General features: G+C 42.2%; 1 protein-coding gene across 1 annotated transcript in view; it reads left to right on the top strand.

Moving 5' to 3' along the window:
• Positions 1-13,016, top strand: part of LOC124723201 — a 63,450-nt gene extending 50,434 nt beyond the window's left edge. Inside the window, exon 4 of the mRNA XM_047248394.1 lies at positions 11,964-13,016. Within this exon, the coding sequence (XP_047104350.1) occupies positions 11,964-12,790 (827 nt within the window). The 3' untranslated portion in view covers positions 12,791-13,016. The remainder of the gene's footprint in view (positions 1-11,963) is intronic.
• The last annotated feature ends 232 nt before the right edge of the window (positions 13,017-13,248 follow it).

The following is a 13,248-nucleotide window of genomic DNA, read 5'->3' as shown; positions in this document are numbered from 1 at the left end:
TTTTCCCAAACGCGGTGGTTCATGTCCAATCCCTTCTGTCTGAACTGGAGTCCTTCCCTTTACACATCTACTTGAGGTCCTTCCACATACACCTCCATGGTGTAAACCTAGGCTGCAGCTTTGTCTGGATCTTTTACATGGCCCTAAGGGCTCAGTTAATCCTGTGGCTCTCCACTGTCACTTCCTCTCGATTCTTGGTGTGTCCCAGAACGCTGAAGTAGTTTACACAGACAGCTTGATGCCTGATGGTCACGTTGGCTTTACCTATGTTCACGGAGGACATACTGAACAGCACTCCTTGCCAGATGGCTGCAGTGTTTCATTGCAGAGCTGGTGGCCATATCTCATGCTCTTGAACACATCCGTTCATGCTCGGGCAAGTTGTTTATTCTCTGTAGTGACTCCTTGAGCAGCCTACAAGCTATTGACCAGTGCTATCCTTGCCATCCTTTGGTAGCGACCATACAGGAGTCCATTTATGTTCTGGAATGGTCCAGACATTCAGTGATGTTTTTCTGGACCCCAGAAGACATCAAAATCCCAGGTAATGAACTTGTTGACAGGCTGGCCAAACAGGCTACACGGAAATCATTTCTGGAGATCGGCATCCCTGTAACTGACCTTTGTTCAGTATTACGACGCAAGATTTTTTGGCTTTGGGAGACGGAATGGCATAACCTTGATATGGTTGACAGTTAGTCTTCGTGAGCCCATGTGTGAATTCGCTTGCAGAAGCTTGCCACCTCTTACAGAGCCACTCTTGTTCCTTATCTTGAGAACTGTTCACTGTCTGGTTTTACCCTCAAATCGGCCAGGTGCCTTCCTGTCAAATTCACTTCAGCCCGCAACTGATAAGCAGTTGAATTTACACAGTGTCACAGGCAGGAATTCTGTATTTGTTTTTTGGAAACTCCTCGTTTTTCCCCCTAAAGATTTCAGTGACACCATGGTGCACAAGAACATGCAACAGGTAATTAGTAATTCATTTCACTCATGTACTGCAGCCATTAGATAATGAAAATTTTATCAAAAATTTGTAATCCACTGCTGATCTTGAGTAATTTCTTGTCACAATAGGCAATTGATGTAATCAGTTAAAAAGTGTGGATGTCTTTAAGGAGCATCTCTTGACAGTTTCTATATCATTTATAACTACAATACGAATGCATGTGTATTTAGTAGTAACCTCTAAAGACAACTCAGACTATAGAATGAGCCAGCATTTCTATAGGAGCAGCTAATGTGAGAGATTTGGCTCGCAAGACAATTCCCCAAATCATAGAGGATACAATTTTAATCCCACTTTTAGTGCCAGGGGAAAACATCACATATCCTACAAACTATCATGAAGTCACACTAAAAACTGGGAAGGTCCACGGAGCCCACAGGGAACCATAACCTTTACTTTGCGTCTTTGTGTTTTCACAGCATGTTGAATGATCCATTAGATTCTCAACATGCAACCACAGGACCTCAATTTCTTCAACTGATATTTTGGCCTTATACCTTTCCAGCCATCTTGAGAGTGAGACTACAGCACTCATATCCATCCTTTTATAGCCAAGCCACTGCGCACGTGATCCCAGATATGCTAGAGCCAGAGATGATGATTGGTGACAAATTATATGAACTGAATTGTGGATAGATGCTTAGTCCATGGGATATCAATGCATCAGTATGAACTGCACCATGGTGGTGTATTTGCAAGTTGATTAAAGAAAGTGCCAGATTCCCTGATTTGTTCACACTGAGACCACTGTCTGTTAATTAAATCCTTCACCACATGCATTTCCTCTGCTTTCTTTAGATCTGTGCAAGAATCATGAAATGAACAATAGAAGTTCAACATTATCAGTTACCATAGAGTGGCCAGTATCGATACAGTGCTCCGCCACAGCCAATTTATTACTCTTTAAGAGCTGTATGTACCTTTGATGTCCAACAAGTCTCTTGGACTGTAAGAAATTGGAAAGGAGAGCTGCCTTGCATACAGGAAGTTTTGGTTCATCACAAAAATGATGCCACCTGGGACATGCAGCTTGTTGCGAGCCGACTCATACAGACCTGTATCTACATGCAAATAGCTGCCACCATTCTTCCCAAGTGGTGACTGTTTCTTGAACTTTGGTTCATAGGGCATATAACATTGTTGATGATGGCGGTCTGCAGGAATAGCTTTTTCATTTAAAAGTTGTTTTTGGAGCAAATGGGTAATCCCCACAACAAATACACTATGTGCTATAGATAAAACTTAAGGTGAACTTATGGAATAAGAAGTTGAAGTAGAGAGATTTAAATCCACAGCTTTCCTGCTGTATGTGGGAAGTATATTGCGATAAATTGGGGAGATACTCACCAAGCTTTAAGTTAATGCCATCTTCAACTGTTCTGTGAAGACACCAGCACATTTTGTTCTTGTCACAGATGAGTTTACGCCCCACAAGGCTAGGATTTACAAGATAATCTTTGACTGAGGCATTTCATACATAGGTCACCTAACAAGTATAGTTCATGAGAGAGATGCACAGAACATTGTAAGTACACCAGGCTCTTGCAGAGCAATGAATCAGCTGTGGCAGAGAACTTCAGTGGCAGTGGCCACTCTGTGTTGTGTGAATGTCAAAATTCTTGATGCAGTTTCATCAATCTAGGACTCGGTAGAAAGGAAGCAGTGTAAATTCATTTGGCAAATGAGGTAATTAATATACGAGGGCCGTTCAGAAAGTAACCTCTGGTTCATTTAAAAAAATACACCAAGTTAAATAAAAATATTTTAATATATACATCTTACAACTACATCTTTGCACTATTTTTCTACATAGTCTCCATAGCGATTGAGGCACTTATCGTATCTCTTCACAAGCTTTGAAATTCCTTCTGCATAAAAATCACCCGCTTGTGCCTGGAGCCCGCCTGTGACCGCATCTTTGAGCTCTTCGTCGTCATCAAACCGCTGTGACCCGAGCCATTTCTTCAAATGCATGAAGAGGTGATAATCACTTGGCGCCAGGTCTGGGCTGTAAGGTGGATGGTTGATAACGTCCCACTTGAAGGACTCAAGAAGGGCCGTTGTTCTGCGAGCAGAGTGAGGACGGGCGTTATCGTGCAAAAAAACGATACCGGAAGTCAGCATACCACGGCGTTTGTTCTGTATAGCCCGTCGTAACTTTTTTATTGTTTCACAGTACACGTCTTGATTAATGGTCGTACCACGTTCCATGAATTCAACCAACAACACCCCTTTGGCATCCCAAAACACCGTTGCCATCAGTTTTCTGGCAGAAAATTCTTGCGAGGCTTTTCTTGGTTTGGTAGGCGAATTTGAATGTGCCCACATCTTTGATTGTTCTTTTGTCTCAGGGTTCACGTACTTAATCCAGGTTTCGTCACCGGTCACAATTCTGTTTAACAATGGTTCTCCTTCGTCCTCATAACGTGACAGAAAGTCTAATGCAGAGGCCATTCTTTGAGTTTTGTGGTGGTCGGTAAGAATTTTTGGCACCCATCGTGCACAGAACTTACGGTAACCCAATCTTGCTGTCACTATCTCGTACAAGAGAGTCTTAGAAATCTGTGGAAAACCAGTAGACAACTCCGACATTGAGAAACGTCGATTTTCACGAACTTTTGCATCAACTGTCTGAACGAGTTCGTCAGTCACCAATGATGGTCTACCACTCCTCTCTTCATCATGAACGTTTTATCGTCCATTCACGGACAACTCCTTCACTCATAACTCTTGGTCCGTACACGGCACAAAGCTCACGATGAATAGCTGCTGCAGAATATCCTTTGGCTGTAAAAAACCTTATGACAGCACGCACTTCACATTTGGCGGGGTTTTCTATTGCAGCACACATTTCAAACTGCCACAAAAACTAAACTAGCGCAGGTACGACGTTCACTCGACCACGGCTTGATGCCGACTGACCTGTTGAGTGCGTGAACGCACAGATGGCGTCGCTACTCCCCCCACAACCCGCACTGTGACCAATCGGAGGTTACTTTCTGAACCGCCCTCGTATATATCATAGTTTCATTGTAGCCATAGCATGGAATCCAGTATTTTCTCTGATCAACTGATGTTGCTGCAGTGTAGATCCTATTGATGCATCAATATCCTCACATGTATTGACCACACAGTCAATTCATACAAAGTTCTTTGCCACTGAACATCATTTCTGGCCATTGTTCATCTGTGGTTGCTTGCACAGTAGCACAGCCCTCACATTTCAAAGGATACACACAAGCACTATAGCCTTTGTTTGTTCAATTGAAGATGGCCAAAAAGTATACAGCTGAAATATTAGTTGAAGAAATGGATTTTCTGCATATGCATGCATGAAATGTAATGGATGAACCAGTGCTTTGTCTAGGTCAGCTCCTTAGCTGTTTTCAATAAGATCTTCACCCAATAATCTTACCCAACTGGAAATGACTACACAGCAGGCATTCTTATGCAGGCAACATTTGATAGTTTTTATTGTTTTAGTCTATTTCGGGAGGAATAATAATACTATCTGGAGATATAATAGTCTGAAATAACTTCACAGCTGGGCATTTAGTGGATACTTCCAGAGTTTTACATTGTTGTTCCCTCAAGTCCTTTTTCGTAGTATGTATCGGCTCTGTCTTGTCATACCTATTGGAACAAGAGAATAGTATCCCTCAAGGCCCCCTCTTAAGTGTGTATTTGTTTCCTGTTGTTATAAGTGCTATACTGTCCATATTAGTGTGCCCCATACAAAACAAGGCTTGTCCAATCTTGGAACAGTATTAGCAGCCATAAGACTAAAAATTCATGATGGTTAGGAGGCTGAAGGATTGAAAAGCAACTACTAGATAGTAGTTGCTTTCCATGTAAGATGCTTTATGTTGGTTTCACACATTTTTCTATGCTTTTAACCTATGATAACCAGCCACAGGTCTTGGTGAGCAGACAGATCTTATCTTAAGACCATTCATGGTTAAGAAACAGTGTATAGGTTTACAATGGCTGCTACTAATTCCAGCCAAATACTTAGACTCTGCACTGTGGCTCCTGAGCTGCAACTTGTCACATATTTATTTAAATGTAATAACACTGTAAAGTATGTTACCTTTACAAAATTCATCCATATACTGTAAATTTGCTCACCTGTTCATGAAATGAAATTTTGCTAATTGTACATAAGCACCAAAGCCTTTTCAGATTCACGCACAGTACGATGGAGCAGCCAAATGTGTGCTTCTAGTTAATTTTCTTAATAAATGTGTAGTTCCAACCCTAGGTTGCTTCAGATGCCCAAAGTAATTTTGAATGTCAAAAAGATTATAGTGACTAAAGAATATGGTGAAGACTGGTATTAGGCAATTTCTGTCTCAGATTAGATATTTGGCTCGCTATTGACATAGAGGATGAGCCCTAAATGTCATCTGTAATGCCCTGTATTAGCTTGATTGCATAATATACATCAGTTGCCAGTGATCTTACAGCCTAATTTATCAGAAATTGGCTAGTCATTATGAATAATAAATAATGTAAAGTGCAACTGGTTGCATTAAATAAAATAAATGATATCTGGTGATATCACAATTAAATGATGTAGTTGAGTAAGAAAATTTTAACTGAAGCGATTGGTTTATTCATTCAGTAGCTCTTTCAGATAATTAAATATGGTGGTCATACATAAATTATTTAAATAATTAATATAAAATAAATCTCACAGTGCATCTTGCTATAGTGCATTTATATGAAAATGTATCATATTCTCCAATACTAACTTCGTAAAGCTCAGCTCAACAACACATCTCAAGTACTGGAGTTCCACATCACATGAACATTTTCAAAGTCACAACAATTGTTAAAGTATTTAATGAGACCGCATGCTGAACACGTTAAACCATCACTTGAAAACTGTTCTTACAACTCCCCAAACGTACTGTTTCTTCACTCATCCAACTTGAATTCGCCTTTTCACACCATACACTTTCAGATGGTTTCTAGACGTATGCGACCGCTTATAGGTCCATGCCAGTGGGCAACAGTCTGTCTCCCTTCCAATTACAGTTTTTCTTAAATCTAACACGTAATAAAATGGAATGTTTAACAATATGGACCTCTACATTTGCCCTATAGTATTAAAATAAAAGTATTTAAATAATATAAAAGTTCATTTCTTTCAGTTTCAAACATGTTATAGCAAGAACAAACACGATTCATGGAACATAGTACTTTATAGACCAACATGTAAGATGCAGGTTGTGAGTATAAGTGAACACATTGACTGGACAACAATAATACAGCGTAAAGAATAGTCCAAGCACTCGTACCAAGGGCCAACCCAGGTGGCCTATATAAGTGGGCCTGTGAACTGTATGGACACACGCTCTCAGAAATCAAGTGCGTCATTAATGAAGGTGCATTACTCATCCCATCTAGTGGATGGGAAAACCACATACATAAAAAGCACTGGCAGAGATTACAAGCCACAGAAAACACCAATGACAGCACTGAAATCCTTCATAGCCCAACAACGGGAGTTGATGTACTCTGTGGCAGGCAGGCATTGGCAAGTAGGGGCGGAAGTCGTGAGTGGGTTGCTCTGCACGCCATCCCCCACTCATGAGATCATGAGAGGCAATAAGGTGGGACTGGGGACAGCATCTCCATAGCAACGCCCTCTTTGAGGTTGGCATCGTTGAGGACGTCTAAGACAACAACCTCACAAGATCCAGCAATGAAGACTGCAGTGGGGGCTGCCGCGGTGACAGCAGTCAGAGTGTGGGCTAAGTCAAGAACCCCAGACAGTGACCCCATCTGCTGTGTGAACCAGACCGTCAGACACACAGAAACAAGCGTTGGCAATGATGGGGATGAGGGAGGCGGTGGATCATCTGGAACAGGCTCTGCCATCCACAACCCCAGCCAGTCAAAGTGATGGGACGTACACCCGTCAGGGCTGCCAACGACACGCAGACACCAGCTCCAGCGATGCTCAATGATGGCTGGAACACAGTTCGGCCGACAGCCGAAACCACAAGCCCAAACAGCTGCACCCGGATGAAACCGTTGCGGAGGTAGCAACACAAGCGGATGTGGTGGCGGATGCAGCAGGTGAAGGAGTGTCCATGGTTGGCATCCACGGGCTTTTGTCCCCCACTGGAATGAAACTTTATGAACTAAAAAAGGGTTAAAGCAGCTTCAGGGGACTTGTCAGATACATACTTCCGCATCTGAGTTTTAAATGTCCGAACCATGCATATTGCCCCACCATTAGACTGAGGATGAAACAGGTGAGCTGCGAGATGGTAAACACCAGTAACCTGACAAAAAGATGCAAATTCTCAAGAAACAAACTGGGGTCCGTTGTCAACAACCCCTGGTACACGGAAGTCCCTAATTTACAGAAAGCTTAGACAGGGCCAAAATAGTGACCACCATGGATGTGGCCGGGCAACGTGCCACATAGGGAAACATGGAATAGGCATCCAGTAAAATGAGCCAATACCGATTTAGGAAGGGCCCAGCAAAATCAACATGTAGATGCTCCCACGGGCACTGTGATGTTGGTCAGGGGGAAAAAAGACACCGACGGGGCCACCTGTTGCTGAACACAGTGAGTGCAAGCACTGTAAAACAGTGATGTAATGATCTGTGCTCTGCCAATACACACGTCAGCAGGCCGAACCTTTGGTGTGAGAGGTCTCCCAATGACCGACATGCAGAAGCAGCAGTAATTACGGTACAAGGAAGTGAGAGTCACAACCTGGGGAGCAGTATCCTTCGTAGCTAAAATAAAACCCCATCAAATCCAGAAAGGCAGTGTTGGAGGGAGAAAGAGTTATGCAAGGGATCTGCGGCACAGCCCGGGCGTTTTTCTTGTCAACCGTGCTGCACGAAAGAGGACCCGATTAAGTACAGGATCCAAGGTGACGGCCAATGCTGTTGTGGCACTAGTGATGGGAAAACTATTGATTGCATTTTAGTTCTCAGTATATACATGGAAACAAATTAACTCATCCTGATCAAACACCAGGTCCAGCTGATCGGAAGGCAAGAAAAGGTATTGATGTTTGTGTCTTTCGCTGTCAACCAGTAATGGATCTGATAATGATAACGGGTGAGGAAGAGATCCCACCACTGCAAACAACGTGCTGCCTTGTCTGGCACAGAAGCTGAAGGGTTAAAAAGAGCAACCAGTGGCTTGTGATCCATGATTCAATGGAACTTAGAACCATACAAGAAGATGTGAAATTTCTTGAGGGCAAACACAATCAACAAAGTCCCTTTTTTCAATATGAAAATATCACTGCTGAGTGGGAGTTAAAGTCTTAGAAGCGTAAGCAGTTGGTCGTTCAGACCCAGTAGCATATTTGTTTGCCAGCACTGCACCAGGACCATGCTGAGAGGCATCTGTAGCCAACATGAGATGCTAAACTGGCTGAAAAGTACCCAGACATGGGGCAGATTGAAGCAAAGTGAACACTTGGTCACAAGCTGGGGATATTTTTACACTAAGGCTCTTACGGTGGCTGAGCAACAGTGGATGCATCCAGTAAAAACTTATGGTAGTATGCAACTTTACGTAGAAATGCCTGCAGTGCCTTAACAGAACTCAGTCTTGCAACAGCTCTACCCCTGTGTGAGAAACCTCAAAACCTAGGAACTCAGTTGACAGCTGAAAAAATTTAGATTTGGCAAGATTACACTTGAGGCCCGCAGACTGCAAAACCAGAAACGACGATTGGAGATTGCTAAGGTGGTCTTCGGTGGAAGAACCTGAAATGACGATATCACTGGGTATAGCTGCTGTCAGCTGTTCTAAAAAATGCTGAAAAATTGCAGGTGCACTAGTGCTGCCAAAAGACAAGGGTTGATATTGGTATAGGCCAAAAGGTGTATTGACACCAAGAAGGTGTCCAGTGGCCTCATACAAGGGGAGCTAGAGGTATGCTTCTGGCAAATCAGTTATGAAAAAGTAGTGGCTGCCTGACAGTTTCGTTAGATAGTCATCATGGCGGGCAAAGAGTATGTATCTATCACCGACCATGCATTAATCTTGACACTAAATTCGCTGCAGAGACAAAGCTTACCCATCTCCTTCTTAACGAAGAGGGGAAGAAATAGGCTGAATGATGGTGATCAATGTCAAATGGTCTAATACAACCTTGACAGAGACATGCAGTTTGACAGGCACCTGTTGCACCCAAAAAAAAAAGAAAGCAGACTGACTCTTTCATGGTAATTTGGGCCTGAAACTCACTACCACAACCTAGTCCTGAAGAAAATGGCGATGAAAACTATGAGCAGAGGGGCTTCAGTTGCTGATACAGAACTTGATCTGACACTAAATTTACCTCTTTGGCAATGGAGAAACCAAAAGTATTAAACACATCTAACCTGAACAGGTCTGTGTTACAGGAATGATCCACAACAAGGAAGCTGCAAGGGCAAACAACAGGTTTGTGAGAGACAGGATCGGGGAACTGACCTAGGCTCAAAATCTGCTGTTTATTGTAGCTAACAAACTTCCATGAAACCTATGTGAGGGGAGGGGGCCCAAGTCCATGTATGTTTGCGCGTTTACTAAAGTCACTGCAGCTCCTGTGTCCATTTGCATTTTTTGGGGTTTATTAAACATACACAAGTCAATAAATAATTTGTTTGGGGGAACAGTCATTGTATAGATACAGTTAATGCCCATTGGTACTACTGTGTCCACCACGTTTTATGAGGAACCATGCACCGATGCAGCGCGGCCTTTCTTCAACACTTGTTGCAAACTGCCCAATGTGTAGGGCATGCAACACACTCATGTTGGACAAAGCAATACGAGCAAGACAGAAGGGAGGCCACGTGGCCGCTGATGTGATGTGGCCTGTTGCCGCTGTGGTCTTTAACGACGCTGCCCCATGCAATGGTGAGTTGAAAGTTGTACTGTGGAATGGCTTCCCTGTCATCCTGAACACCTGCAGTGTGCCTAACGGGTTGACTGAGCAACTTCTGATACCTCCCCCCCACACAGCAATCTGATTGCCTGCAGCCCATGATACTTTGAAGGACAGTGCTACATTGAGCACATCCGTAAGGGTCAGATTCTCACATTGAAGTGCATTTTCAAAGACTTCCTCATCTGGAGCTAGACGAATAACAACAGTATTACTTTTAACAGTGTAGGATTCGTGGTGGGTACTAGTGACAAATTCACAATGACGGCCCAGCTTGTGTTATTCTGCAACCCATGATTTGTTAGGTTGATTTGGGAATTTTTGACAACGGTAAAATTCTACGCCTATCACAATTTTGCATTGTGAGTGAAGGTACATCAGAATGGTACCAGACAACATGAATATTACATCCAATAATTTATTATAAATAATTAATAGTGTACATCTGCACAGTGTGGTATTAAAGAAATAATTAATAACTAGAATGCATGGATGGTTGATGATGAAAGTATCATGCTGGATTCACTGATTGTGTTCATGCGGAGAACGTGATTATCTGACACTGCTGTGCACTACGTCTATGCTATAACTTAATAATGGATTGATTCTGGCTGTTTAGCATTCACAGCCGATAACTGAAATGCAATGCTACAGTTTGCTACAACATCTGTTGAGATGGTGTTAACATAACAGAAGTTTCAGTTTTTAATGCTGGCCAAGCATCTTGTCTGTCACTGTTCCCTTAACGAGCATGGAATTGCCTACTTTGTGCCAATCTCACAGTGTATCTTTTTCAGCCCACTGCTTTAAAATGGAAATTTCCTGATGCATAAATTCTTTCTGTGGGTAGAGCACCCACCAGTATGTGATACTTGTGTACTAATTACAGCATGCCACATTTGCTGTTAATTGAGATGCTGTCTGTTTTGGCCGAGTGTGGTATAGGCTTTAAGATTTTATGTTATGTTTCATCTCTGTACTAAAGTTCTCAAGTGTTTACTCATGGTGACTGGCTCACCGAGCAACTGTATAGGGATTAGTCAGCCACTATTTCAGATTCATTATTTTAATTAATCACAATTAATTTTCCTTGATATTCTTCAGGCATATTTCATATGTTGGAACCCCTGCCCCTGTGAACAAAGGACCTTACCGAGGTGGTGTGGCTTCCATGTCTCAACGATACTGAGAGCAATCACAGTGAGGGGGTATCTGTGCAGAGTCCTGACTAACTTATGGTTTCTTTAAAGGGGCAGCAGCCTTTTCAGTAGTTGCAGAGACCATGGCGTGGGTAATTCAATGATTTTGCCTTGAAACATTAGCCAGCATGGTCTTTCTACGTTGATACGGCAAATTTCTGAAAGAAATGGGAAAACTACAGTCATTATACACTGACTGACAAAAATGGCAAATCATCCAGAAGATTTGTACAAGTGCACACCACCAGTGGGTATGAAATGATTAGAGTTGCTATTCTCTGTGACAGTTGGAATGGCGACCAGAGTGCGTTAATAGTGCTTGCATTTAGTAGTGTTGGGACTAGGCCTTGTAAGGTATACAAGGGGTGTGAACTAGAGATTAGAAAGGAGCTGTGTATGCCACATTTGAACTCGCCAGTGGGTCCTGTGACGTCATCTCCAAACTCACCGTCTCTTTACGCCCGGAGGCTCAACTCACCATTTCCGTGGCTGCCTGTGTAACTGAAAATGCGCCACTTGAATCTGCTGTCAGATTCAAGTGGACTATTGCAGTGTAGCAAGGAGAGAGGGACATCATGAGTTCACTAATATAAAAGAGGACTTGCAGTGTCATTGCTGCTATTTACACTAATGCTGGGCGTGATGATTATTAATATACTGCTCAGTCAACTGTAAATATTATTCTGTCTATGTATTCATTTATATAATTTGAGTGTGTGTGTGTGTGTGTGTGTGTGTGTGTGTGTGTGTGTGTGAATTTTAATATGTTACAGCTATTGTCCTATATTATGAATATTTTCTGGTAATTGATTGTCTTCTTCATTTTTTTTTCAGTGTATCCCCCAAGGCGAGCTGCTAGAAATTTGGATGATTTCTACTACAGCACAGCTCCACAATCTCCGGTTGACTCTGATTATCATGAACATCAACTTTCTTCTCCAGTTACGATGAGCCCTCCTATTTTAGAATTTCCAAGTCATCGAAGGCATGATTTACATGCTCATCATGGCCCCCTTTATAAACCTGTTGGTGTAAGAGCAGACACAGCCCAAAGCTCATCACGTATTACACCCCAAGGTAGCCCAGTCTCACATACAAATCCACTTCTTGTTACTGGTCGTAATTTCCACCCTGTTAATTTATCAGAGGCTGGTGGTGTTTATTTTACAATTGGTGATCATGTTAGTGATAGTACTCAAACTGAAGGTGCTTCAGGGTTTACACATGAACATGGTGAACTGCAACAGTGTTATGTGGACTCTGGACATTATTGGGTTCCTGTGGATAATACACAGTCATCTTCAGGCCAGGCTTTCCAAATCCAGACAGGATTGGGAATAGGGCTTCCAGGATTCAGGAGAGTGTCTTCTGCTTCTGGAAATCTTCTTCACTTGGCACATGGCCCACCTCAGCTAATTTCTGCAGTAGGTCCTACTGGTTACTATTTCCAGCCTGCCCCAACACCTTTACTCAGAGCAGGGATGAGTATTTCACAAGGAACTCAGCGACGGGGATCTCTTGAAGAGTCTTTACAATCTGGATCACCAACTTTCCTCCATTCCACACCATCAAGCTCTGTCAGTTCAAGTCCAAAGTTTTTTCACACCCATGTAACTGAAGATAAGCACGACCCTCACCTAAGGTTTGATGATACCTTTTAGCATACAGATTAAGCCATATTTTCGATATTAATTGGCTGACACAAATGACTGCTCATTTACTGAAGTTGACTGAATTTAGAAATAATATTCAGTGTGAGTTAGTCATAAATTCCTAAAGTAAATTACTTTATATTAAATTTTCAGTAGCTCTACTGCGCATGGGTAGAGTGTGTACACATTGCAGATAAAAATGAATAAAATAAAATTTGTTATTCTGTTGAATTTAGTTTTGCTTTTCTTACAACCACTCCTGTTTACTCTCCTGTTATAAAACCATAGCATTCTGTGAAACTGTTGTCTCCAAATTATAAATTTATGTAAAAAGAGTAGGAATAACACTATCATATTACATTATATCAGTCTTTCTGTCGTGTCCGTTTGGATGGCTTTCGTTGAATTCAGTTCTTCATGACCTACTCATTCTTCCATACTGCCTTGAATCCTTTCTCACCCCAAAC

The sequence above is a fragment of the Schistocerca piceifrons genome, chromosome X, assembly GCF_021461385.2.
Source record: "Schistocerca piceifrons isolate TAMUIC-IGC-003096 chromosome X, iqSchPice1.1, whole genome shotgun sequence".
Taxonomy (NCBI): Eukaryota; Metazoa; Arthropoda; class Insecta; order Orthoptera; family Acrididae; genus Schistocerca; species Schistocerca piceifrons.
This window is presented reverse-complemented; position numbering and strand designations above follow the sequence as displayed.